This window comes from Pinus tabuliformis, chromosome Q (assembly GCF_031772625.1).
Source record: "Pinus tabuliformis cultivar Carrire ecotype Pingquan chromosome Q, CPIR1, whole genome shotgun sequence".
NCBI classification, from domain to species: domain Eukaryota; kingdom Viridiplantae; phylum Streptophyta; class Pinopsida; order Pinales; family Pinaceae; genus Pinus; species Pinus tabuliformis.
In genome coordinates this window covers 575,699,616-575,725,649 of record NC_142296.1, presented here as the reverse complement: position 1 = coordinate 575,725,649, position 26,034 = coordinate 575,699,616, and the positions used below count along the sequence as shown (strand labels likewise).

The following is a 26,034-nucleotide window of genomic DNA, read 5'->3' as shown; positions in this document are numbered from 1 at the left end:
AAGGTTCTCATAGATGGCCAGAAAAGTAAAGTGGGTTGGTGGAGACTCATGGACATGCCACGATGATGAAGACACTACAAATTTGTTGTTTGCCCCGTCCAAATTCTGTATATCCACCATTGTGCTTTGCACAGGCAGCAGACAATATGAGGTAATTCTTCACTGAAATTTCATGGCGATACTTATTTATTGGTAACAAAGAATAACTCTGATGGCGGCTTTTGTTGGATTTGATATTTGAGGTTGGAGGGCAAGGTCGCTGTGATCACAGGAGGAGCTAGCGGAATAGGAGAGGAAAGCGCCAAGTTATTCATGGAGAATGGAGCACGAGTAGTAATTGTAGACATTCAAGACGACCTTGGAAATTGTTTGGTTAAATCCCTCGCTCCGAATGCCTGCTATTTCCACTGCGATGTTTCAAAGGAAACAGATCACCACTACATGTAGGGGGGTTTTAAGACAATATTTGAATCAATTGTCTTAACTTAATGCAAAATGAAACTTGTGTATTGTCTTAAATATTGTCTCTAAGCGCGTGTGGCAAAATATAATGTCTCAAAAATTTGTCTCTATAAAGACAATATAGAACACATATTATTATTGTCTCTATAAAGACAAGAATTATTTTCTATTAAGAGACAATTTTATTTGTCTCTCTAGAGACAATTTCATTTGTCTCTCTAGAGACAACTTAATTTGTGTCTCTTTAGAGACAATTGTATTTTTGTCTTTTTAGAGACAATACCTGAGATTAAAAACATATTGTCTCTATAGAGACTATATGTCCATAATTCAAACTATTGTCTCTCTAGAGACAATATAAAAAATTATTTTAAAATAAATAAATAAAATCATTTTGAATGTTCTTTCAAAGTAGTTTCACATTCAAAGTTCACAAATAGTACTCGTGTATGAGAGAAACCACCACAGAAATTCCTGTCTGATAGAAACCAGCACATATGGGTTATTAATATTACCTTTGTTTAGCAAGAGGGGATTCAATTCATTACTAAATTTACGCCCAAGTTTTACTACTTCAAATGGGAGTCAGAAGTTTGGATTTAAGATGCTACCTTAGCTTTGATAAGCGTTCCATCTCCCAGTTTTACTATAGTTAAAGAAGAATATGTAGACTGTTGAATGGAAACAACTTTAGATTTAGACAATGTGAATCTTTATGCAGAAATCAATTGAGAGCCCAATTAATGAAATGGTGATACCTTTATGTGTTTGACAGACAACATGCCCACAAGAATACCGAGGCAAGCTTGATAGCCACAATTATCAACTATGTAAACCAATTTCAGAGTTAAAATAAATCCTTAGACATAGCTATAATTTTCAAAGAAAGTTTTAACAAGCCATAATATATTACAAGCAACAATCATCACAACTAGCATTTCCCCCAATAGTACACAATGAAATGAACTTGAGCATTCTTGAAATATTTGAAGAGTACAAAAAGTTCTTGTGCAAAATGTGCAAGAGTATATAATGGAAAAAACTGTCTTAGCATATAAAAATAGCTCTATAATGGAGTTGAACTAAGATAGCTTAGTCAACTCCACCGATGGAAACATATGCACAGTACCCAAATCACATATAGAGAGATGCGATAATGCTATTCTAAGCCCCAAATACAAATCAGAATTAAATGTCGGAACTCAAGAGCAAACTCCAATGATACAAAACTAATTGAATCCACCAATCCCTAAATATGCAAAAGCATCTTAACAAAGCTATTCAAAAGCATCCTCATCGTCATCTAAAAGGGGTTGGGCCGTAGCTGCTACAAGTTCTACCTCGTACCTGACAACATAAAAGATTGTAAGCCAAATTTTCAATCTTTTAGAAATGGAACAAATTATTTCAATAAAAGTTAACAAAAATTAATAAGAAAATAGCATTCTACTTACTACTGTTGGGTTGCAAGGTCTATTTGAACCTCAGGAGGAGCAAGAGTAGGTGACTCCACAAAATGAAGGTTTGGATCCCTATAAAAATAACCCATTATAGAATCAATGCAAATTTTTTAATATAACATTCATATTAGGGAGCATCAGAAACTAGATTAAAGGCTCACCCTGAGAGCTTCCGTGCCAAGTACAGGAATGGCTTCTCAAAGTTGTAGTTACTTTTTGAAGATATCTCATAGTACTGAAGAGTCTTCTTTCTATGAAAAGTAACTTGCTTAGCTTTCACTTGCCTATTCTTCACATCAACCTTGTTTCCACAAAGAACAATAGGAATGTTCTCACACACCCTGAAATTCAAAAAGATATTTAGCTAATCGGTTCAGGCAGTTGTGCCACCACACAATTAAGGAACCTTCATTTCTACTTAGAGATCCAACCCCTCTGCAAAAGAGATACCTGCAAAGATCTCTGTGCCACGTTGGGACATTCTTGTAAGTCAATCGTGCAGTAACATCAAACATGATAACTTCACATTGCCCATGAATACTGCAACAAACAAAATCCCAATTAGTAAATAAGAAGGAAACAAATAAATAGAAGTGGAAAAACATGGAACCCTCGCCAATTCAATCAGGAAAATGCCAACAGAAACAGGAAAAGCAAACTAGTATTGATCAAAACAACCAATAACAGAGTCTGTCTATAAATTCAAAATTAAACTAAATTAAAATTCAAATAAATATAAGTGGAAAAATACAGAACCCTCGCCAATTCAATGAGGAAAATGCCAACAGAAGTAGGAAAAGCAAACCAGTATTGATCAAAACAACCAATAACATAGTCTGTCTATAAATTCAAAATTAAATTAAATTAAAATTCAAAATAAAGAGACATAAATGAGTAAAACAGAGTGCTGATAAAAAGGAACCAAAAAAGGGCTCATAGTTGCTCCATTGTCATTGATATTGAGGTTAAAAGGTGTTGCTATTGAGCCCACACTACATACATATCAACACGGGAAAATAGAATTGATAAGTCAAAAGTTCTCTTGGGATTGATCCAAGTTTAAATCCATGTAGGACCTTTTTAAACAAAAAGTTGAAAAGGCACCCCAAAAGCTCAAATCTACTGTGCTCTAATCAATAGGTGTCTACTACACCTGCAGAGGATGAAAAAAAACACTACTTTCGTAAAGTCCCAAGAGACCTGATTTCAAGTGAAAATCAAAATCAGTCTGGCAAAATACAGAAATGGGAAAATAATCAAACTAATTATTGACGTACCTTAACCACATTTTGTCATTAAACCTTACCTGACTGAGCTATAAAGTTGGGTCAGCATTTCATCCTTGGCTTTCTCAACTTGACAAAGCACCACAGCCTGCAAATCATCAATTCAAGTATCATGGACTGAATAAACACTGAGATTCTGTATGGTTGTATTGTGTGCTCATCCACATGGATGTCTTACTTTGGGAACATTTGCAACAAAACTATTCAGAAAAGCTTCCACATAACCACAGAGTTCCTGAGCCATCATTCTGAGCTCCTCCTCTGGATCTACACGCCTTCTTACCATGGTTTCCTGGATTATAAACAAGAAAATCAAACTGAGGTTGAATATTAAGTTGGGAAATAATTTTTCTATTCTCATCATTGTATATGGTCATGGTCTCCTAGGCTAAAATGTGTATTGATTCTTAAATTATTTAATAGCAAACATTTTGATTATGTATATGTGCAACTTACGATGGAACTTTATGTGCTTCATTTCCTATATGCAAGTGTTTCAATAAAAGCTATAGTTGTTCATGATTATAATTTGGGTTACATAAAGTAGTCTTGGCCTCTTGCCAGCTAAATATTGCCTACCCTCTAGCTTATATCTATTTAAGTTTTAGCAGTGGAAATAGTTTGTCTTGAAGATTGAAGAAAACTCAAAGGATGTTAGTCCTAGCTGAAAGCAAAGACTAGCAATCTATTTTCATTTTCTGCTAAATAGTTCTCTACTAGAGAAACCAAATTTTCTGGTTACATGTAATTATTTATAAGTTGAACAATTATCCAGTAGCACAATGCCTACTTATCTGTAATATAATTGTCTAGTAGAAAATAATGTGACTAGCATGCATTTGAATGCAGTTTACTAATTTTTTAACCTTAAACAGACATGTGAGTACTCAATAGTAAATCAAGACAATTCCATATAACATAATGTAATTCAGTTAATGAAGGCTTCTCACCAGATCATGCCATCATTATGTCAGTGGTTATAATATATACAATGTACAGTTGAGGAGGAACTTCTATTTATGGATATATAACAGTGAACTCAACTCAGCTTGCATTTTATTTGTCTCAAACAACCTATGAAAGGTTTGTTGTAGTATAAAGGGTGCATCTTTATCCAATGCTTTAATTGTCTTTGTAGGTTGACATTGTAATGGGCCAAAGGTTAATGACTCTATCTTCCAGCAAGAATTGGCAAGCAAATGAATTTCACCAATGGCTCCAACATAGAACCAAATTTCAGGAATGGCAGACTAGTGCCTTTCTTGCTGGGAATATCCTAAGAATGGTCCCTTCATGTAGGGGATGTCCCAACAACATCCAATGAGCCATTCCCACAAAACTGGAGATGCATCAAATGATATTTGTGGCATTCTTGTTCTCATCCCCATTCCATAGAAAACAGGTAAAAAACATAGGAGAACAGGGATGCCTCAAATATCATTTGAGAATCAAAGTCTATAGAAGGATGTCTCTAGAGGGGCTCAGCACTCTGTTACATTGTTACATTCCAAGCATATGTAATTATTCTGCTTCAGCTTCAGAAGGCTTATTGTAGCGTAACTGCTAGGTAATTTGTCAGAATTACGCCCAAGTTTTACTACTTCAAATGGGAGTCAGAAGTTTGGATTTAAGATGCTACCTTAGATTTGATAAGCGTTCCATCTCCCAGTTTTACTATAGTTAAAGAAGAATCTATAGACTGTTGAATGGAAACAACTTTAGCATTGAATCTGATCGTTCCTGGAGCCAATTCTTTTGCAAGGGTATCCAGAAGCATACTCCTTTGCACGCATCGAACTTCATGATTTCCGCTGATAGACAGGAAAAGTACTTAGTATTACAAAGCATGCGAAAAAAAAGATGACCAAAATAGTTAATGGGATAGAAAGTACATCATGTCATAGTGGCAATGAGGGAGTGCTGAAGCCATCTCCTAGATGCAGAAATGACTAGGAACAAAAATAAAGAATACAAACAGGTATACCCTAGACAAAGAAGCAGCAGGTGAAGCATTAAAGCTGAAACAGAGAAGCAGAAGCATTAATCTGAAAGAACCAACCAGACTAAAAAGTGAGGGATTTGAGACGAGAAGCATTGGATAACAAAATGGGCAAATCAAGAAAACATCCAATGTAAGTGAGATTTTTTTTAAAATAGAAGTTTAAGGTACCCTCTAGATGCGAAATAAAAAGCTACCTGATATCAATCTGGATAGCCATATTTTTTCTCCTCTGTTTTATTATGCTGTTTTTGGATACCAGGTTTCATAGGTGCTGTGATTGCAAAGAATGTTAAGAATGTTGTGCCCAATAAGAATTTTCTTATATGATTTGGAATTTATATTGGTTAAACTCAGGGTTCACACCTTTTAGGAGTCCATATTCTAGCATGGCATGGACTATCTACCATGGAAGACCCCTCTAGTGAGCCCTACGGTCATTGTAATCTTGAAAATATTCAAATGAATATGGACATTTTTCTAACTGTCCACTGGGTGCACCTATATCAACCCCTTGTAAACGGTAAAACTAAAAACCTATTACTCTAAACGCAATGCTGCATGCCTTGAGATAAGTTGTGGGTTGGCCATTGTGGTCTTATTGTTTTGGTGATCAAATCTTGAATGCATGAGGGCAGAAACAATAATACGGTGTGCTTTTACAATTTCTACATCTATGTTTGCTATGGTCTTGCATCAAGGATAATTTTAGGGGCGAATGTTCACCCTTTGGCGAAATTAAGGGGTTTTAAATTTTTAATGGGCGAATATTTTGTATCATAGTACATTTTTACAAATCACCTCAAATAGCCCACCTTATTTTAAGGGAGAGGGTAAAAAAGGTAAATTTAGCCCTTGAAATTAGGACTTACAACCTTCCATTCGCCCATTTTCAAGAATAGGTTTTATTTAAGTGAATCCATTCGCCCATTTTCAAGAATAGGTTTTATTTAAGTGAATCCTATGGGCCAAATACCATATTTATAAAAGAGGTATGGTAAATTAATAAAAATATAAATAAATGAGAGGTATGGTAAATAAATAAAACATTTTTTATATTTACTCCATAAGTCACCTTATATACATGTAAGGGTGTAAACAAATAAAAATATAAGTAAAGTGGCGGTATGGTAAATAAATAAAATGTCATTTTATACTTACTCAAAAGGTATGGTAAATAAATAAAAATATAAATAAACTAGACGTATCGTAAATAAATAAAACCTCTTTTTATATTTAGTCCATAATCCTCGTTCTATTTATGAAGGCTCAAGAAAGAGATTTTATTTAAGTGAATCCTATGGGCCAAATACCATATTTGTAAAAGAGGTATGGTAAATTAATAAAAATATAAATAAACGAGAGGTATGGTAAACAAATAAAACATTTTTTTATATTTACTCCATAAGTCACCTTATATTTGTGAACACTCAAAAAATGGGTTATATTTAGGTGAAACCTATGGCCAAAATACTATGGGACAAATACCATGGACTAGATTGTTATTAATACCATGCAAAAAACCATTATTAACCCTAATATTAGAATTAATAAAAATAAAAATGGCACATGGTATTGACCCATGGTATTCACCAAAATGGCACATGGTATTGACCCATGGTATTCACCTGGAATGTAGCCTATTTAAATGGGGGAATTAAACCAGCATGTAGCCTATGCTAAGATTCACTAGGACTTTACAAAGTTTTATTATTTAGTGAAAAACTCGCCAAGATCTTACAAGATTTTATAATTGAGTAAAATATTCGCCATGCCTGGTGAGAGATTCGCCAAAAAATTATATATACATATTATATTATTGATAAAATCGCCTTCCATTTTTCCTATATACCATGGTGATTCGCCCATTTATTATATTTATAAATTTAGGGGGGGTTCTTAAAATTTTCCCTGTCTTGCATGCTTTCTGAGACATTTATTAGCCAAGAGTTATGATGGTGTACTTACCATTTTCTAAAGCTGGTGTACGAGAGCTATTTGGTAAATGCTGAAGGGAAGGAAGTCACCTGTGCCCTGTAAATTGGCATACAGGAAGATAAATTATAGTGGGAAGAGCAGCTGGAGTGTTATAGCTCTAAATCTCACTCCTATGGTTTGTGATGCTGTACTCATGGCCTAGGGCAACCCCTCCTTCCAGACCTGGTCCTAAAATTTAAAAAAACAGTGTTTTATCCCTTATACACGACATTGCCCTGAGTTAAATGCATGTATACACGGGTTTGTGTATACCCAACCCACGTGTATGTATTAAAACACTTGAAAAAATATAAAATTCCTTATTTTCGGACGAAGATCGCGGGTTTTACCTGCTGATCACCTGTTAGTGCCTGTGCCCCAACTGTTCCCAACCAACTCCCAACTAAAAAACTACTTTGGGAGAGGTATAAAAAGACCTCAAAGGGAAGGCCAAAGGGAGGAGAGAAGCGCGAGAAAGGTTATTATGCTGATATTTTTCCCTTGACCAGGTCTGAAGTCCCTTGTGCCTTCTGCACTTCCCCCATTTTGTACTGGAAGCCTTTGTTTCCTTGTGTGTTGATGTTCATCCACCATTTATGACATCATGGAGAGAGTCATGGAAGGAGTTTGTTAGAGGCTTGAGGTTGGAACGGATCCGGAAGGAAGCTTTGCTTGGAGCCTGTTGAAGGTGACTCAGGTGAAAATATTCCTTTTTTATGTACTTTATTTGTCTATAATAAAAGAAACACATGTCTTGGTTCCCGAAATGAATCTTCTTTATGTTAATGATATTCATGTTTAGAATTCATATGTAAATGGTTGTTTGGATTTCATAACTAACTACTTTTCTTTATAACATGAAGATGGTTTCTTTATAAGTTTTTGTCCATATACTGCTATGTTCTTTGAATTGGTTGTTTTGCAGGATAAGAGAGAAGAAGGGAACTCCAAGAAGGGTTTGGACCCTAAGGGCCTTCTCAAACGTAGGACCAAAGGTACGTACCCTTATCATAGAATTTGATTATAATAGCATAATGGTTGTATGAATGCATGTTTCTTTGAATAGAAAACTTTTAGTCTGCTAGGGTTTCAACCCAAAAAGCCCTAGGGGAGCAATTCCCTCCAACAGAATTGGCGACTCCACTGGGGACAACACTCTTGTTGTTCCTAGTTTGGGTATTTTTCAAGCCAATCAGGGCTCAGCTACCTTGTCTGCTTGCTGTTACTGTCTGGTCTGTTCTTGAACTTTAAGCTTTGCCAGTTTCTTTAGTTTGTTTTTTTATTTTTCTTGAAGCTTTTCATATACGCTGTTTTTCTTAGTTACAGAGGCGTATGTACGCATGTTTCTTTAAGTGAACCCGCGTATACGCAGGTTTCCTTAGTTACAGTAGCGTATACACGCATTCTGTACATAAGTACAGTCGCGTATATCTTTCAATTTTCAAGATTTGTAAATCTTTGTGTCTCTGAAGGTTTGTCTGGTAGTTTGAGTCAGTCTGAAACAGTCACTTTCCAGTATCAGTCTTTGTTTTTATAGCGAGCATCTTGTTCTGAATTCTCTTTGATTATAAGAAGTATTGTTCTTGTTTTTTGTTGATTTCAAGTGTCATCGTTTTTTGCTAAATCACACAAGATTTCTTGCTAGGAATCTTGGCTGCTCTGATTCATCAGGGTAGGAAGATTGATCTCAATCTTTGTGTTAACCTTGCTTTTGGTGACTTTTTGTTTGCTTGACAAAAATCGCTTTTTGTGACCATCCACTTCTTTGTTTCATGAAAGTTGTTGTTTGACACTTTCTTGGAATTTGTCTTTTTGATCTTTTTGGTTTTCATTGCCAAAGCTTTCACTGCTGCTTTTGTTTGTTAAGAGCGATTTTAAACACATTTATTTTTGTTGAGTTTTCATCCATTGAGTGGTGTCGATTCGCAAAAGTGTTTGATTGCCTATTCTTCAATCACAAGTTTCAGTGTTGTTGAGAGCATTTTTTGAAAAGACTCTTTTTGTTCTTGCTTTTGAAGAAAATCTTAGTTTTTCTTTCTTGAACTTGGTTTTCATTTGGTTTCCTTTTAGTGAGTGAAAGTGCTTTATGTTTGTCTTAGAACTTGTTTTTAGTGTTTAGACGAAATGAATTGTAGCATCTCATATTCCATCTAGACATTTTAAGTGGCAAGATAAAGATTGATAAGCAAGCAACTTTCATTTTTTGTTTTTAGAGTAGTTTTAAAATCTTGCATCCGCATATATTTGTTGCATTAGGATAGATTTGCATATATTTTTAGGCATACATAGCTTTGTTAGCTTTTGTGAGTGTGAAGCGTGAATTAACGAAAAGAAAAGAAAATTTTGTTTTATTAGAAGTTCCTCTGAACCCTATAGAAATTGCTCTTCATCAAAAAACGAAAAAGTGCATGTGCATGTAGTTAAGTTTTTATTAATTTCTTTTTCGTCAAAAAACACCACTAGTTTCACTTCCGTTACCTTGTGACTTAAAGCACAGCCTAATTTAAAATCAAGCCCTAACTAAAATTCACTAGAAATTTTTTGTTTTAGTCAGTTACACCAACAAGTTTAGGATTTTAGGGCCTTGGATTAGGCAAGTGGAGAGTTAACTCTCCAAGGCCATATAAACGTCAAACGTAGGAGTCTAAATAACGAGAGAAAATCCAATAGCGTTAGGAAGACCAGGAAAGCTCCGGATCTGGGAGTTAAGCACGAGGGTCTGCGAAGACAGGGAAGAGAGATACCCCCTGTCCTACTTGTCCGAACTTACCTCACGACTGCTCCGCCTGGCTTCTGCGACGAGTTGGTATCCATAGTTGCTACTCCTAGGGATCTACACAGGTGGCTGCGGAGGGGAATCCCATGGCACCTGAGGTTGACGTTGCATCACTCTCGACAGTACTACTGGAGGGCACCCTTGCGAAGCTTGGGGGCTTGCACCGGCGCAGGCTATTGTTAGGAGGTCAACGTAACTTCCTCTGATACCTTCGTTGATAGGACTGGGCCCTCATCATCCCAGACTATCTTCGGAAGGCCCCTTAATTTCACTTTCTCCTATTTTGGTGTCTGGCCTTAATCACCCGGAGCAGAAATACTTGGAAGTTTTTTGACTGGCTGTATCTTTAGGGACTTTATAGTGTGTGCTCTGTGCTCTTAGTTGGCCTAGCTTTCAATTTTTTGAGTCTTTAGTTAGATCATAACAAAAAATTCAAAGTGGCTGACCGATCTCCTAGACGGTCTCGAAGACTTCGTGGTCTTTCACCACCAAGTTTAGAGCCTTCTCCTAGAAGGCGCAGAGGTAATACTACTGGTGGGTTTCGTCCCACAGCTGTTGACGCATCGGGGATTGATCCTCCTCTCGGGGGCATTAGTGGCCAAGAAAGGCCTGGCACTTCTGAACAAGAGAGGGACACTCCAGTCCTTTCTCGAGTTCTCTTTCAAGCGGAGAATAGCATAGAGGTAGAAGAACTCTCAGAGTCGTTAGCAGCTCCGAATTCTCCACTGCCATCTAGTCATCCGGACGTATTGCAATACGTTGGGACTCTGACGCATAGACCGTCAAGTCCAGGTTACGCTACGCGCTTACCATCGATGACCACTACTGGAAGCATGGCTTCTACAAGTGCTATGACTATGCAAACTCCAACATCGGTGCAAGGAGGAGGAACGATTTCCATCTCCTTTGCTTCCTTGTTTGGATCTCTTGCTAGCACATCTTTAGTTGGGTCTACCTCCATTCCGTCCTCGAGTGGAAATGCCCAAACCAATGCTTTTGGTACTGGATTATTCCCATTTGGCACCCACTCACAGGGTATTCCATCAGTTCCGTTTAGTGCCGCTACATCCATGATGGGCGGATCGGCTTCATTCCAGGGTTTTCCTTTCGAAAGTGGTCATATACCACATTCCAGCCCGACGATAGGATCCATGCCTTTTTCTTCTGTAGGACAAAGCAACAATCCTTTCCAAGGTTGGAATAACCCTGGGATTAGTGGCACGGGAACTGGGAATCCGTTTATCGGCCAACAAGGGAATAGGTCGTACTCCATGGTTAGTTCGTTTCAAAGTATTCCTCCCCTAGCTTCGGCTTGGAATCCTTATCAGGGGTTATCAACTCCTTACAATCCTTTAGGAGTAAACTTTGCTAGTTATGGAGGTTTTGCGGCCGGAGTTGGTCAAACTCCGAATTTTGCTGGATCACAAGGCTTGCCTTTTGGTTCAGCCGGTTCTACTGGTTACTTCGGGTAGCCTGGTGCCTCCCAAATTCCAGGACAATCTTTTCAGAACTTTGGGAGTTCTGCCTAGTCTGGGTGGAATCCCCAAGGTCCTCCTAGGCTTCCGTTTCTGGCAACGTTGAACTTTCTAGATCTCACTAAGTTAACAAATGACCCAATCAAGTACAATCTGGCCTAGCCTCCGGTCCCAACCAAACTCCCTTCGGACATTCCAAAATTCGAAGGGAAGAGCGGTGAAGACCCAGGCGACCATGTAACCACATTCCATTTATGGTGCTCATCTAACTCCCTTATCGATGACTCGATTAGGTTGAGACTATTTCAGCACACCTTGACTGGTAATGTGGCCAAATGGTATATAGAGTTGCCAGGGGGCAGCTTTACATCTTTCGCTGACTTAACCAATATTTTCTTAAATCATTTCCAGTTGCTTGTCCGCTATGATGCCGGAACTGAACTTCTGGCCACCTTTCGTCAGGATAAGGCAACCCACATTTCTGACCATATTCAGGAATGGAGACGGAGAAAGAGGCTCATTAAAGCCGAAATCCCTCCAGAGTACCGTCTCGAGTGGTTTTTGAAATCTTTACAACCCGAGATCTCCAAGGATGTCTCCATGTCTGGGGTCTATTCTGAGGAGCAAGCCATTTTTAGGGCCCAGCAATTAGAATTGATCTACTCTCAGTCTGGGATCCTACAAAAATACTTTCCAGATGCTCCTGGGTCTAAGGTTGATGTTGCTTAGTCGAAGCCAGGTCCCCACACGGATGGTATCGTCGGGTCAGTAGACACAACTACCGTGAACTTGTTGAATCAATTGCAGCAGTTGTCCTTACAAACTGCTTCTAACAACCAAGTCACATCGTCTAATCCCCGGCTTCCCAAACTTCTTCAATTAATTCCGTCCAATTTGATAACCCCAAAGGAAATCAAAATTCCAATGGGAAAAAGAAAGGACGAGGTAAGAAAAAGAACCAAGATGGGAAGCCTGATGCAAATAAATCCGGCAACAACGCTGGTGGTGGTAGAAATGAGCCGAGAAAGAAAGTCAAGTTTCCATGCAAGTTGTGCAGTGGAGACCACTTAACTCATCTCTGCCCTAAGATTGAAGACGCTCAGCGCTTGTTAGGATAGCAAGGGACTTCTAGTTCTCAAACTGTGTTAACTAACCTGTTTCCCCAAGGGCAACAACTTCTTGCTGGCGCGACTTCAAACCCTGGAACCTCCGCAGGGGGCAACCAGGAAGGGGAAAAATCATCGAATGTTTTCATGATGGGTTCTAACGTCCATGTGGCTACTCGGTCATGTGATTATGGTGAAGCTGAAACTTCCAAGGACAAGGATGTTCCCGGAAGTACTGACCTTCATATTGAGCGACCCCCTGTCGAGACTATACCACGGATACAAAAAGTTTCCGCTAAACGCGCGACGATTAATCCTAATGCTAGGGCCACCGAGAATTACTCCATTGTGGAGGATCTGGCTCAGAGCCCATGCGCCATGTCCGCTTTAGAGGTTCTCCAGTCGTGTCCCACTCAGATGAGTGCTTTACTTTCCGCGATTGGGGCAATCGATCCAGCTAATTCTTTAGTGCTCACTTTTGACATGTTAAATGTCAAAAAGCGACTCCCTCATCATATGGCTTTCCAAATAAAGTCTACATACTGGAAAATAAATATTTTTCGCACCGTTATAGATGAAGGAGCTTCCACATGCGTCATGTCGATGTCATGCTGGAAAGCCATTGGATCGCCTTCGGCTGTTCCTTCACCCACCGTCTTGACTACATTTGATGGTCATTCTCATAAGCCGCATGGGATTATCCCGGCATTTCCTTTATGTGTTGGAGGGAAGGTCGTCAATATTGAAGTAGAGGTCATAGATGCTAAACTGGATTATAATCTCCTATTAGGAAGGAACTGGGTATACGAAATGGACGTCGTTGTTTCAACTCTGTTTCGTGTCATTTGCTTTCCTCATGAGGGGAAAATCATTAAGGTTGATCAATTGGGCTATTGTCCAGTCGATCCTCAAGCAAGCTCTGACTCTACTGTTCCTTTAGTGGATAACCCTTGCCCACCTACTGAGAATTTAGGAGTGGGAATGTATTCCTCATTGATGGGTACATTTGATCTTCCCTCTCCTTTCGCTAAAATCAATGCCATTTCATCATATAAGGAGTCCTCTCGAGAAGAGTTCTTCTGAACTCGTTATTTTTCAGACCCTTGGACCTTGCCTTCACCTACGACCACATTAGTTGAAGGACAAGTAAATGGAATGGAATTTCCTATATCTGCAGCTGAGCTTAGATATCAGTCTATCGTGGACTCTGCAGAAAACCACGCTGCTCCTTTTTCCGAAGAGGAGCTAGATGGTGATGTGGCCCCTGCTTGGAGCCTTGATTCTACCTCTGCTTTGGACTACTTAGACACAGTTTTACCTTCTGAAGAAGCAATCCTCGAAGCAATGATGGGTATAGATCGACCTTGGGAAGACTTACACCATCGTCCATACTTTCTTCCTCCATTGCAGGAAGTAGAATCTAGATTCTCCGAGCTCTGTACTAGTGATGTTTGTACGATGTCAAACCCTTTGGCTCCAGCACACGTTCGTGCCAAAGGTAATATGTCGGTGATTTCAAAAACGATACCTATAAACATCTCTAGGGACCCTAACTTCATCGAGAATCTCTTCATCGGAATTGAGTGTTCCCCTGAAGAAATTCAAATTTACACCGACCTATTTAAGGAATTTCGAGATGTATTTGCTTGGTCTTATGAGGAAATGCCTGGCATTGATCCTTCTATAGTTCAACATGAGATCAAGACGTATGAGAACGACAAACCGATTCGTCAAAGGCTTCGGTCGGTTAACCCTAGGAAAGCAGAAGCTATCAAAGCTGAGGTTGAGAAGCTGCTAAGGGCGGGTTTTATATGCCCTGTTCCTCTTACTGATTGGGTTTCTAATCCAGTCCCCGTGGATAAAAAGCAAGGACCAATCCGAGTATGCATCGATTTTAGGGACCTAAACAAGGCTTGTCCGAAAGATAATTACCCCACGCCATTCATTGATCAGATTATTGACGAGTGTGCGGGTAATGAAATTTTTTCCTTCATGGATGGTTTTTCGGGTTATAATCAAATTTCTATCCGTCCTGAAGATCAACATAAGACAACCTTTATATGTCCCTGGGGTACCTTTGCATATAGAAAGATGCCTTTTGGTCTTAAAAATGTTGGAGCCACTTTTCAGCGGGCCATGTCATATGCTTTCCACGACATCAAACATGTCATCGAGGCATACTTGGATGATCTCGCTGCTTGTTCTCGAAAGAGAACTGATCACCCTAGTCATCTTCAATTGGTTTTTGAGAGATGTTGTTTTTATAAAATCCGATTGAATCCCAACAAGTGCGTTTTCGCGATTACATCCGGTCGGTTGTTAGGGTTCATTGTGTCCAATGAAGGGATTCGGGTAGATCCCTTCAAGGTTGAGGAAATAGTTCAGTTGCCTCCCCCGTCCTCAATTCGTCAACTTCAAAGTCTTCAAGGGAAGGCTAATTTATTAAGACGGTTTATAGCAAACTATGCCGAGATAACTAAAGGGTTCATGCGTTTGCTACAGAAAGGAATTCCATTTGTGTGGGACGACTTTGCGCAGCGGTCATTTGATGCTTTGAAAAAGGCATTAGTCTCTGCCCCGCTTTTAAGTCCACCGGATTATGGTAGAGACTTCCTTTTATATCTCGCGGCGGCAAAATCAACCACTGGTATGGTTCTCGTTCAGGAGGACAATGCTCTCATGGAGCATGTGATTTATTATTTGAGCCGAGGCTTAATAGGTCCTGAAATTCACTATTCTCCAGTTGAGAAGTTGGCCTTGGCAGCTATCCACGCTGCCCAACAGCTCCGTCATTATATTCTGCTGCGCAAAAATTTTGTCTTAGTGGCAGTCAATCCATTTCAATTTGTCCTCAGTAGGCGAGTGATTGGGGGAAAATATAATCGATGGATAGTCATTTTGCAAGAATTTGATCTCGAGTTCTTGTCTACAAAGTCTAAGAAATCCATGGTTTTCGCGGAGCTAATTTCTAAGCTACCTTGTGGAGAGGATACTGTTTATGAGGAAAGTTTTCCCGACAAACATTTATTCCTCATCTCTTCACTCGACCCTTGGTATGGAGATATCATTGTCTATCTCCAGACTTCGAAGTTTCCCTCTACTTTCTCCAAGGATGAACGTCGAAAATTACGTCACCTGGCTAAAAACTATGTTATCATTGGTGACACATTATACCGTCGAGGGGTTGATTCAATCCTTCGACGGTGTTTAACCTTAGAGGAAGTAGAGTCAGTGCTCAATGACTACCACAGTGGAGCTTGTGGTGGTCATCTATCAGGGCTTGCTACAGCCCAGCGCATCTTACGTGCCGACTATTTATGGCCTTCACTCTTTAAAGACTGTGTGGAAGCGGTTAAACGCTGTCACCCGTGTCAAATCTTTACTCGGAAGATGCGAGCGCATCCAGCTCCTATTTTTCCCGTTGTCACTGTCAGTCCCTTTACTAAGTGGGGTATTGATTTTACGACTTGTAATCCGCCTTCAGCGGCGAATCACAGGTACATTATCGTGGCTGTATACTACTTTATGAAGTGGGCTAAGGCCATGCCTACTTATAAGAATGATAGTGACACGTCAGCATTGTTTCTTTTCAATCAGGTTGTCTCAAGATTCGGTATCCCGAGAGAGATTGTCACTGACCATGGCAGTGATTTCAAGAATCAACTGATGTCCGAATTGGCTCTTAAATTAGGTTTCCGTCAGGAGCATTCGTCCCCTTATTATCCTCAAGCCAATGGACAGGTCGAGGAAGTCAATAAAACTCTTAAGACGATACTCCAATGGACAATCGATAAAAATCGGTCCAATTGGCACATTATGTTGTATTCGGCTCTTTGGGCATACCGAACCTCCGTTAAAACGACTACTGGTTTTACACCTTTTTAGTTGGTTTATGGGATGGAATCTATCTTTCCAGTTGAATGTGAAATCCCATCTCTTAAGTTAGTTGTTGAGCTCCTCCCTGAGACTTCGAGTCTTGAAGAGCACCTAGTTCACTTGGAACATCTCGATGAGCAGCATCAAGATGCCGCCACGATGAATGAGGCTCATAAGAAAAGGGTTAAAATGCAGTATGATAAGTCTGTCTGTCCTCGAGTCTTTTCTGAAGGTGACCTTGTCTTGGTCTATGACCAAGATAAAGACATCTTGGGGGTAGGAAAATTTAAACCTATGTGGTACGGTCCTTTCATTATTAAACGAGTTTTAGAAAAAGGGTTGTATGAGTTAATCGACTTTGAAGGCAACAAGCTGGCGGAGCCCCGAAACGGGCTCTACTTAAAGAAGTACTTTGCTTAGTTTTGGCTAGGCAATGGCTTCTTTGTAATTTATGTATATTTGTACATATATTGTCGAGAGTTTTATGATATAAGCACTTTTTGGTCTGCTGTGGCAGGTGTTGATGGATGATTTGGTCTATTTTGGGTTCGCCGATGGTGCTAATCGGCACACTCGAAATCTCGCTTCCGCAACTTGGGTACTCTATTATCCAACTGGTCAATTGATGGCATCAAGAGGCATGTGTATCGGTCCTGCTTCAAATAATATGGCCGAATATACTGCCGTTATTAATTTATTATCCGAGGCAATCTCTCATGGGATCGACTCGTTGGTAGTGTATCTTGATTCTCAATTGATAGTGTTTCAATTAAATAACATTTATCGGGTACGGGATCCATCTTTATATCGCCAGTATTTAAGGGTGAGGTTGTTGCAAAGATCATTTACTTATATTAATTATTTGCACATTCCAAGATCTCATAATTGGTTAGCTGATTCTATCGCTAATCAGGCATTAGACTGGCACATCAATCATTCATCATAATAAAATCAAGCATCAAAAAGTCAAACTGTATATATATATATATATATATATATATATCATAAAGCGTCTCGAGTGTACATATGTGTGTCCAAAAATATACAAAATTGGGACTCAAATGCCCATAATCATGTCCGGCATATCTAATGCCTCGGCTCAGGATGAGCGTCTAAGTATGCAACTATCGCAGTGGCCACACACCGAAAAGTGCGAACCCAGTCACGTGGCATGCCAACCACATGACGCTGCATATCCTCAGGAAGGTCCTCTATGACGGCCATCGGTACTCGGCAGCTCAGTCTCGCCAAGTGTCGCTGGACACTGTTTAGAGTCCATTCTGTATTAGCAGCCACCTCTTCGGCTCCTCGGCCGTGCCATCCATGCCACGGGAACCCATCTAGTCGTACTGGACCAACGTCTGGAACATGATCATCATATAAGTCATTTGAATCTCATCAAAAAATATTTTTCAAAATTCATCATTATATTTGAAAAATCCAAAAAAATCATAAAATCGAAAATCTTAGCAATGTCGCCCCATGCTGCATTCGGTGGTAACTTTAGATCAGGATCTCCTCGGAAATCTAGCCCAGCATAGGGGTAGTCATCCACGACGATGATCTGTTGATCCCACCAAGTGAAGAAGTCATCATCGAAGGCAGTCCTTGGGACCTCCCCACCACCCAGACGTTTCATCAGATCAACCCACCGGCCCATACGTGGATCGCGTGGGGTGCTGATGGAAACTGCTACCCTGGGGCAGAGTGCGGGAACCTTCTCGAAAAAGAAAGTACACAAGATAGTCCCATATCCAAAGTTCTTGGTCTGTCCCCTCCAGATAGAAGTGAGCTAGCTCTTCATGTTGGCCAGAAGAGGAGTACACCAGTCGAACACAGTAGTGAGATAGTCAACTGCCACGCTCATGTTTAGCCGTGACGCCTGATGCAGCGAGGATGATCCGTTCACTCGAGCCATGGTGAACAGGATAATCCTAAGTGATAAACTCGCCACACGTGTGATGGAAATCTGGCTCCCAACCTTCTTGGGATGTCCCGGGTAGTAGATCTGTACATAGTCCTCTATCGTGAGGCTACTCCATGTCCTGCCCCAGGAATGTACTACCTCTCCCCTTCGAGAAAGGCCCGTGATAAAATAGATATCCTCCACTTCTACCCTGAGCGGCATCTGATCGATCATAAAGGCTTCCTCCTCGACGTCCCAATAATCAATGAGCATCTCAAGCAGACGCATGTTCACTTTCATATTTGGCAATTTGAAAAATTTAAGCAAACCGCATCCCCGTAGTGCATCTAAAGCTTCTGGACTGTTCATAACTTCATTGTCAACTGTTGCGTGCTCTCTTTCGCACCACGTGACAGGAATCCTGAGGAAAAATCGATTTAAAACCATTAGTTTTTGTTTAAAAATGGTTCGCAGCGTATATGCGGGTCCCTGTGCACACAGTCGCGTATAGGGCCCGCGTGTACGCGGGTTCAATATTACCAACCCGCGTATACGCAGTGAGGAAATTTTTGACAAAATTTCAACAGTGAAACATCAATCAAAAATCTTAAAACCTGTCACAATCAATTGCAAGCTAAGTATAAGAGTTACCTGGAGGATTTTGACGAATTTGAATGGTTGAATCTGGCTGTGGGAAGTTTGCTCCTTTTGCTCCAAAACCTTTGCTCTCAAACTCAAATGGTAAAAATGGAGAGTCCAAAATGCTTTTTATAAGTTTTGAAAATGTAAAAATTTTTCAAAATTTTATTTTGTTTGGCCTCATGTGAATTTTAACTTGGGAGCTTGGATTGTCGAGAATGGTTTGTTTTTCAGGACATTTTGGACGTTTTTCAGTTTCGAGACGGTTCCATGACTACTGACCCATCATGGCAGGTATCGTTTTCTCACTGGCATATAGGTTAGGGACACCATTTTTTCCGTTGCATTATGCATACTAGCGTCCATTTTCCGATACATCTGCCATAGGGTCGATCCCATCGTGTTATGGTTCGTAAGCCATTTTCACTCGCCGATTCTTTAAATCATGACACGATGGTAGAGCCATCCTTTACATGGGCATCGTAGTTAGCACCTCACTGACATTTGTTGCCCATGCTGCTCCATTGAGTAGGCTCGGGAGTCCTCTGTAGTCCCGCCATGACTTATGCGTTGAAGACTCATTCTTCTTAGCTTCTACGCTTTGTTCTGGCCTTATACCCTAGAGGCTCCTTTGTGTTGAGTTGTACTACTGCATTGCATGTTGACCACTTGCACCTTTTGTCCTAGAGCCGGCTTCACTTGGACTCGTGTTTAAGCCAACTTTTGACCATGACGACTGCAAAATCAACCTTGCATACCTTTGACTTCTGCAGCTTGACACACCTTGACCTATGGAAGGAACACACCTTTGAGTGTCATTGACCAGTTTTCACCTCCCTGCATTGAGCATAGGAACGTTCCATTCCCAGGAACTAGATCATCTGTTGCACCGACACTCGTTCTTTCCACTATACCATAGCATTATTTTATTCTTTTTCCAGCTTAACAGAAAAAGACAAAAAAATTAAATGTTCCAAAAAAGAGCGGGAACTAGACAATATTTCCATTTATTTTTGGCAGCTAGAGTCAGTCGTGTCACCCTTGAACAAAGCACTCAAAACAAATTCTCCTCCATTTGGGCGGGATTTAGTTTGACTTAGGTATGCCATAACCTTGTTATTGAGTCAGTTCTCCCCTGATTGGTTATCTCTTCCAATCATATGGAGGGTTCGTTCATGCCTCCTGCATGACGGACTTATACAGAGTCATCATATGCTGCCACATAGTCACATTGAGTCGTGCTTTTGTTCAATGGAAGTTAGCCTGAGTCGGCCTTTCTACAGTGTCTCTTGACTCACTTTTTAGTCGGCCATCCCTGGTTGTCAGTGTCATGTCTATCATCACATCAGCTATATTGGTCCTTTACTCGTGCCAGTTTGAGAAGGTCCCCATTGACTTCTTGCTGGCAGGTCTTGTCCTTATCGACGACGACACCTTGCTCTGAGGACAGGCCTAGAGCTGCACCCTGGCCCTATTTTCATTATTGATAGGTCACCTTGTGCTCAGCATCGATCAGTATCATGGGTCTTTGACTAAGTGGTTTCCCTTGTGTTCGACATCAGCTTACATTATCACACATTGGGATTCGTGCAGTACCTTGGTTTCCATTTGACCTTATTGGTGGATACCTCGCCTCTGTGTCAGCTTTCATTATTGGTTGGTTCAGAGGGTTTCTGTCGTGTGCTAGCCACATCTTGTGTACGCCAGAAACGTACTTCGGTTGGGTTACTACATCTTTTTCGTCTGATTCCTTCCACATTATTGGCCTACGGGTTACACTCGCGCTAGATTGATGAAGGATGCCTTAATGCCTTCCTTCTAGCGGATCTTTCCCTATCGACTCTGACTCATTGCTCTGGGGCAAAGATCTAGAGTCCATTTGGTAGTACCTTGGGGTTTGCAGTCATTAGTGGCAGATCCTTCACTATCGACAGTGGGAAACCATCATTTTCTCCTGATCGATAGATTCTTACAGGTGTTCGACTCCAGCTCATCTATTCACACTTGTTAGATTGTACTGGGTACCTTGACGCTCATTATCATTATCGGTGAGTAGTCTCGCATTTTTTAACAGTATACATCAATGACCGGTAATCAAACGATTTCTCACATGGTCGACTTCAGATCATTTATTCCGATGGTGTAGAAATGTATCACGGCGGTCGGTGAAGACCTCAGGTTGTATCAGCATTCATTGGTTCACTTGACAGTTGCTCATGTTGCTGCTAGTTGATACCACTCCACTTTATATGTTGCAGTGAGTCATGGCGACATTCTATGTGCTGGCACCTGAGTTTTGCAGTGTAGTACCATCCTATTCCATCATGTTCAGTTGGTACCTTTTGGGATCAGTCTTTGATATCAATGATCCGTTGCATCTTTCAGCATCATTGACAGTCTTGTATGTGATATTCAGACATGTACTTGTTCATTATGATCAGATGATCCATTATGTATCTTTCAGTCATTTATACTTGTATACTTAGTGGATCCGCTTGTACTTGATATGCGGACATGCCTTACTTTTTCTGAGCATGGGTATGCTCGCCTCAGACAGTGTTTCTTTCTAATCTCCTTTGGTGGCTTGGCAGGTTGAATTCTGGTGAAGTCCTCCTCGGTTTTTGACAGACTTCCTTTCCATGTACTTGCATAATATATTTCGGCCATCATGTACCCCTTCTGACCTCATATATTAGGGGGCATCTGTTATAGCTCCAAATCTCACTCCTATGGTTTGTGATGTTGTACTCATGGCCTAGGGCAACCCCTCCTTCCAAAGCTAGTCCTAAAATTTAAAAAACAGTGTTTTATCCCTTACACGTGACATTGCCCTGAGTTAAACACGTGTATACGCGGGTTTGTGTATACCCAACCCACGTGTATGTATTAAAACACTTAAAAAAATATAAAATTCCTTATTTTCGGGCGGAGATCGCGGGTTTTACCTGCTGATCACCTGTTAGTGCCCGTGGCCCAACTGTTCCCAACCAACTCCCAACTAAAAAACTACTTTAGGAGAGGTATAAAAAGACCTCAAAGGGAAGGCCAAAGGGAGGAGAGAAGAGAGAGAAAGGTTATTATGCTGAGATTTTTCCCTTGACCAGGTCTAAAGTCCCTTGTGCCTTCTGCACTTCCCCCATTTTGTACTGGAAACCTTTGTTTCCTTGTGTGTTGATGTTCATCCACCACTTATGACATCATGGAGAGAGTCATGGAAGGAGTTTGTTAGAGGCTTGAGGCTGGAATGGATCCGGAAGGAAGCTTTGCTTGGAGCCTGCTGAAGGTGACTCGGGTGAAAATATTCCTTTTTTATGTACTTTATTTGTCTATAATAAAAGAAACACATGTCTTGGTTCCCGAAATGAATCTTCTTTATGTTAATGATATTCATGTTTATAATTCATATTTAAATGGTTGTTTGGATTTCATAACTAACTACCTTTCTTTATAACATGAAGATGGTTTCTTTATAAGTTTTTGTCCATATACTGTTGTGTTCTTTGAATTGGTTGTTTTGCAGGATAAAAGAGAAGAAGGGAACTCCAAGAAGGGTTTGGACCCTAAGGGCCTTCTCAAACGTAGGACCAAAGGTATGTACCCTTATCATAGAATTTGCTTATAATAGCATAATGGCTGTATGAATGCATGTTTCTTTGAATAGACAACTTTCAGTCTGCTAGCGTTTCAACCCAAAAGGCCCTAGGGGAGCAATTCCCTCCAACATGGAGGTAAAGTATGGAGGATAAAATTGAATGATGTAATGACAATACCCCTGTAATTGTGGATGCTTCAGGCGAAGGGACTCTGCAACACCGAGAATATCGAGAGCCCTCCATAGTAGTTTGTATACACAAATGATAGTTTGAATATATCGACTAATCACTAAACAAAGAATGTAACTTATGAATTCATGAGGTAAGTGCTAGAATGCAGGGTTTGGCGCATACAGACAAATAAAGAGTATAATTGAGTAATTCCTAATGAACAGCTAAAGTAGCTTACCTTAAATCGTGAGTCTCCTTATAGCTTCTACTCTAAACGCAATGCTGCATGCCTTGAAATAAGTTGTGTGTTGGCTATTGTGGTCTTATTGTTTTGGCAATCAAATCTTGAATGCATGTGGGCAGAAACAATAATATGGCGAGCTTTTACAATTTCTACATCTATGTTTGCTATGGTCTTGCATGCTTTCCGAGACATTTATCAGCCAAGAGTTATGCTAGCATACTTACCATTTTCCAAAGCCGGTGTACGAGAGTTGTTTGGTAATAGTTAATGGGATAGAAAGTACATCATGTCATAGTGGCAATGAGGGAGTGCTGAAGCCATCTCCTAGATGCAGAAACAATAATACATTGAGCTTTTACAATTTCTACATCTATGTTTGCTATGGTCTTGCATGCTTTCTGAGACATTTATCAGCCAAGAGTTATGCTGGTGTACTTACCATTGTCCAAAGCCGGTGTACGAGAGCTGTTTGGTAAATGTTGAAGGGAAGGAAGTCACCTGTGCCCTGTAAATTGGCATACAAGAAGCTAAATTATAGTGGGAAGAGCAGCTGGAGGTAAAGTACAGAGGATCAAATTGAATGATGTAATGATAATACCCCTGTAAATGGAGATGCTTCAGGTGAAGGGACTCTGCAACACTGAGAACATCGAGAGACCTCCATAGTATTCTGCATACACAAACGATAGTTTGAATATATCGACTAGTCACTAAACAAAAAATGTAACTTACGAATTCATGAGGCAAGTGCTAGAATGCAGGGTTTGGAGCATACAGATAAATAAAGAGTATAATTGAGTAATTCCTAATGAACAGCTAAAGTAGCTTACTTTAAATTGTGAGTCTCCTTATAGCTTCTACTCTAAACACAACGTTGCATGCCTTGAGATAAGTTGTGTGTTGGCCATTGTGGTCTTATTGTTTTTGCGATCAAATCCTGAATGCATGAGGGAAGAAACAATAATACGATGAGCTTTTACAATTTCTACATCTATGTTTTCTATGGTCTTGCATGCTTTCCGAGACATTTATCAGCCAAGAGTTATGTTGGCGTACTTACCATTTTCCAAAGCCAGTGTACGAGAGCTGTTTGGTAAATGCTGAAGGGAAGGAAGTCACCTATGCCCTGTAAATTGGCATACAAGAAGCTAAATTATAGTGGGAAGAGCAGTTGGAGGTAAAGTACAGAGGATCAAATTGAATGATGTAATGACAATACCCCTGTAACTGTGGATGCTTCAGGCGAAGGGACTCTGCAACACCGAGAACATCGAGAGCCCTCCATAGTAGTTTGCATACACAAATGATAGTTTGAATATATCGACTAGTCACTAAACAAAGAATGTAACTTATGAATTCATGAGGCAAGTGCTAGAATGCAGGGTTTGGAGCATACAGATAAATAAAGAGTATAATTGAGTAATTCCTAATGAACAACTAAAGTATCTTACTTTAAATTGTGAGTCTCCTTATAGCTTCTAGTCTAAACACAACTCTGCATGCCTTGAGAAACAAAGAGCTCATCTTGCTCAGAAACCTATCTTGAAGATGCAAACATACCATGGAGCCAATTGCCAATTTAGAGAATTGAAGACCATGTCCAAATATCCATGTAGATATCTTCGAACACGCTCGCTTGAGAAGAACTCATCTTGAAAGAAATAGGGATTTTTTATAACATAGTAAAGGTCAAGGAAAAAAAGCTACCAGATGTCTCAGGAATGATGTGGAGAGAAGAATTGGACCTCTCTTATGCAGAATCACTCCAAAATGCTTTCCACCTTTGAGATTTTGAAGGCGCATGGGAAGTCACAACTTACCGCCTGTCAAACTCAAACCATGCTTTAATAACAAAATACATATAACATGTCCTCCTACTGACACAAGATGTGTATTGATACTCTGTTTCAATTTCTGAGATGAGAGAATTACTTATGAGAATATTTAAGATATTTGCACATTCAGACTGAGGTGGAATTCATCGAATGTTTAAGTTCCCTCCCTCTCTTCAGAAAACCCAAACAACAATCATTTATCGGTCGCTCGAAGGATGAAAACATAGACCCAGAGACAAAAAAGTAAAATATTGAACAATTTACCTGGCTGGTGGGCAGGTGAAGCAGATGATAATTACTACTGAAAACACTATAAGTCCCATCCATCTATTTGATTCCATGATCTCGACATGCCCATGCCCTATCCATTTTTTTCTGCCAGAAAAATAAATAAATAAATAAACACCTGAAAAAATAGAAAACCATTGGAATCAGATGTATGAAATCAAATATTGTTAATGATTAACATATAGCATCACAAAATAGATACAACAATGTCAGGTTTCTTGTACAGTCCAATCATAAGGTGCTTTAGAATAACAATTTAACATCTAGTAGAGTAGATGAAATGAGAATACTATGAATAGAGATATCTGCAAACAAATTCTATGAAACATTCTTCTTTCTCATAGCATACCAAGAGCCATTCATGGATATGCTCATGATCCCATGATGTTTATCAACTACTATGTTTCCTTCTAACATACATACCCCACTCTCAACACTTCTAATTAATGAATATGGTTGGTTAGAACTCTGTGAAACGAATCAGGGCCAATTTCTCTAATTAATTTAGATGTAAGGTATCAGTCTACACGTACCTGGTCATCTAGAAATAATATATTGATGTGCAAAGCAGCTGACAAATCACAGCATATCTATTTCATGCCCTGCAAAAACTTGTAAACTCAACCACTGAGATAAAATAATGAAATTAAACAGCATTTTGAACTGTTAAAAATAGAAGGAACGAAGGCCAAGTACTATGTAATCCACACAGTCCACCAAGTGAAAAGGCTAGCTGGCCTGGCTACTCACCAACAAAAAAAATTTAACCAACCAGCGGAAGCACAATATTTACCTGGCAGGAAGAAGCAGAGCACTATCACTGTAAACCCTAAAGCCTGCACTACCTCCTCCGTTTTTCTTTGATTTGGCTGGACCGCTTGTAAAATTTGAAAGCCATCAAAATTGAATGATGGACGACATCAATTATTTCCATTAATCGA

The 26,034-nt window shown here is 39.8% G+C and overlaps 1 protein-coding gene and 1 pseudogene across 1 annotated transcript; one reads left to right on the top strand and one right to left on the bottom strand.

Annotated features, from left to right (window-relative positions):
* Window positions 1-26,034, top strand: part of LOC149220748 (tropinone reductase-like 1) — a 240,856-nt pseudogene that overhangs the window by 104,528 nt on the left and 110,294 nt on the right.
* LOC149220751 (GTP-binding nuclear protein Ran1B-like) lies at window positions 1,570-3,494 on the bottom strand. The gene is made up of 6 exons (XM_089383659.1): window positions 3,387-3,494; window positions 3,229-3,296; window positions 2,373-2,462; window positions 2,084-2,263; window positions 1,917-1,994; window positions 1,570-1,809 (listed from the first exon to the last, which is right to left on the bottom strand). Coding segments are annotated over exons 1-6 (525 nt in total). The 3' UTR covers window positions 1,570-1,808.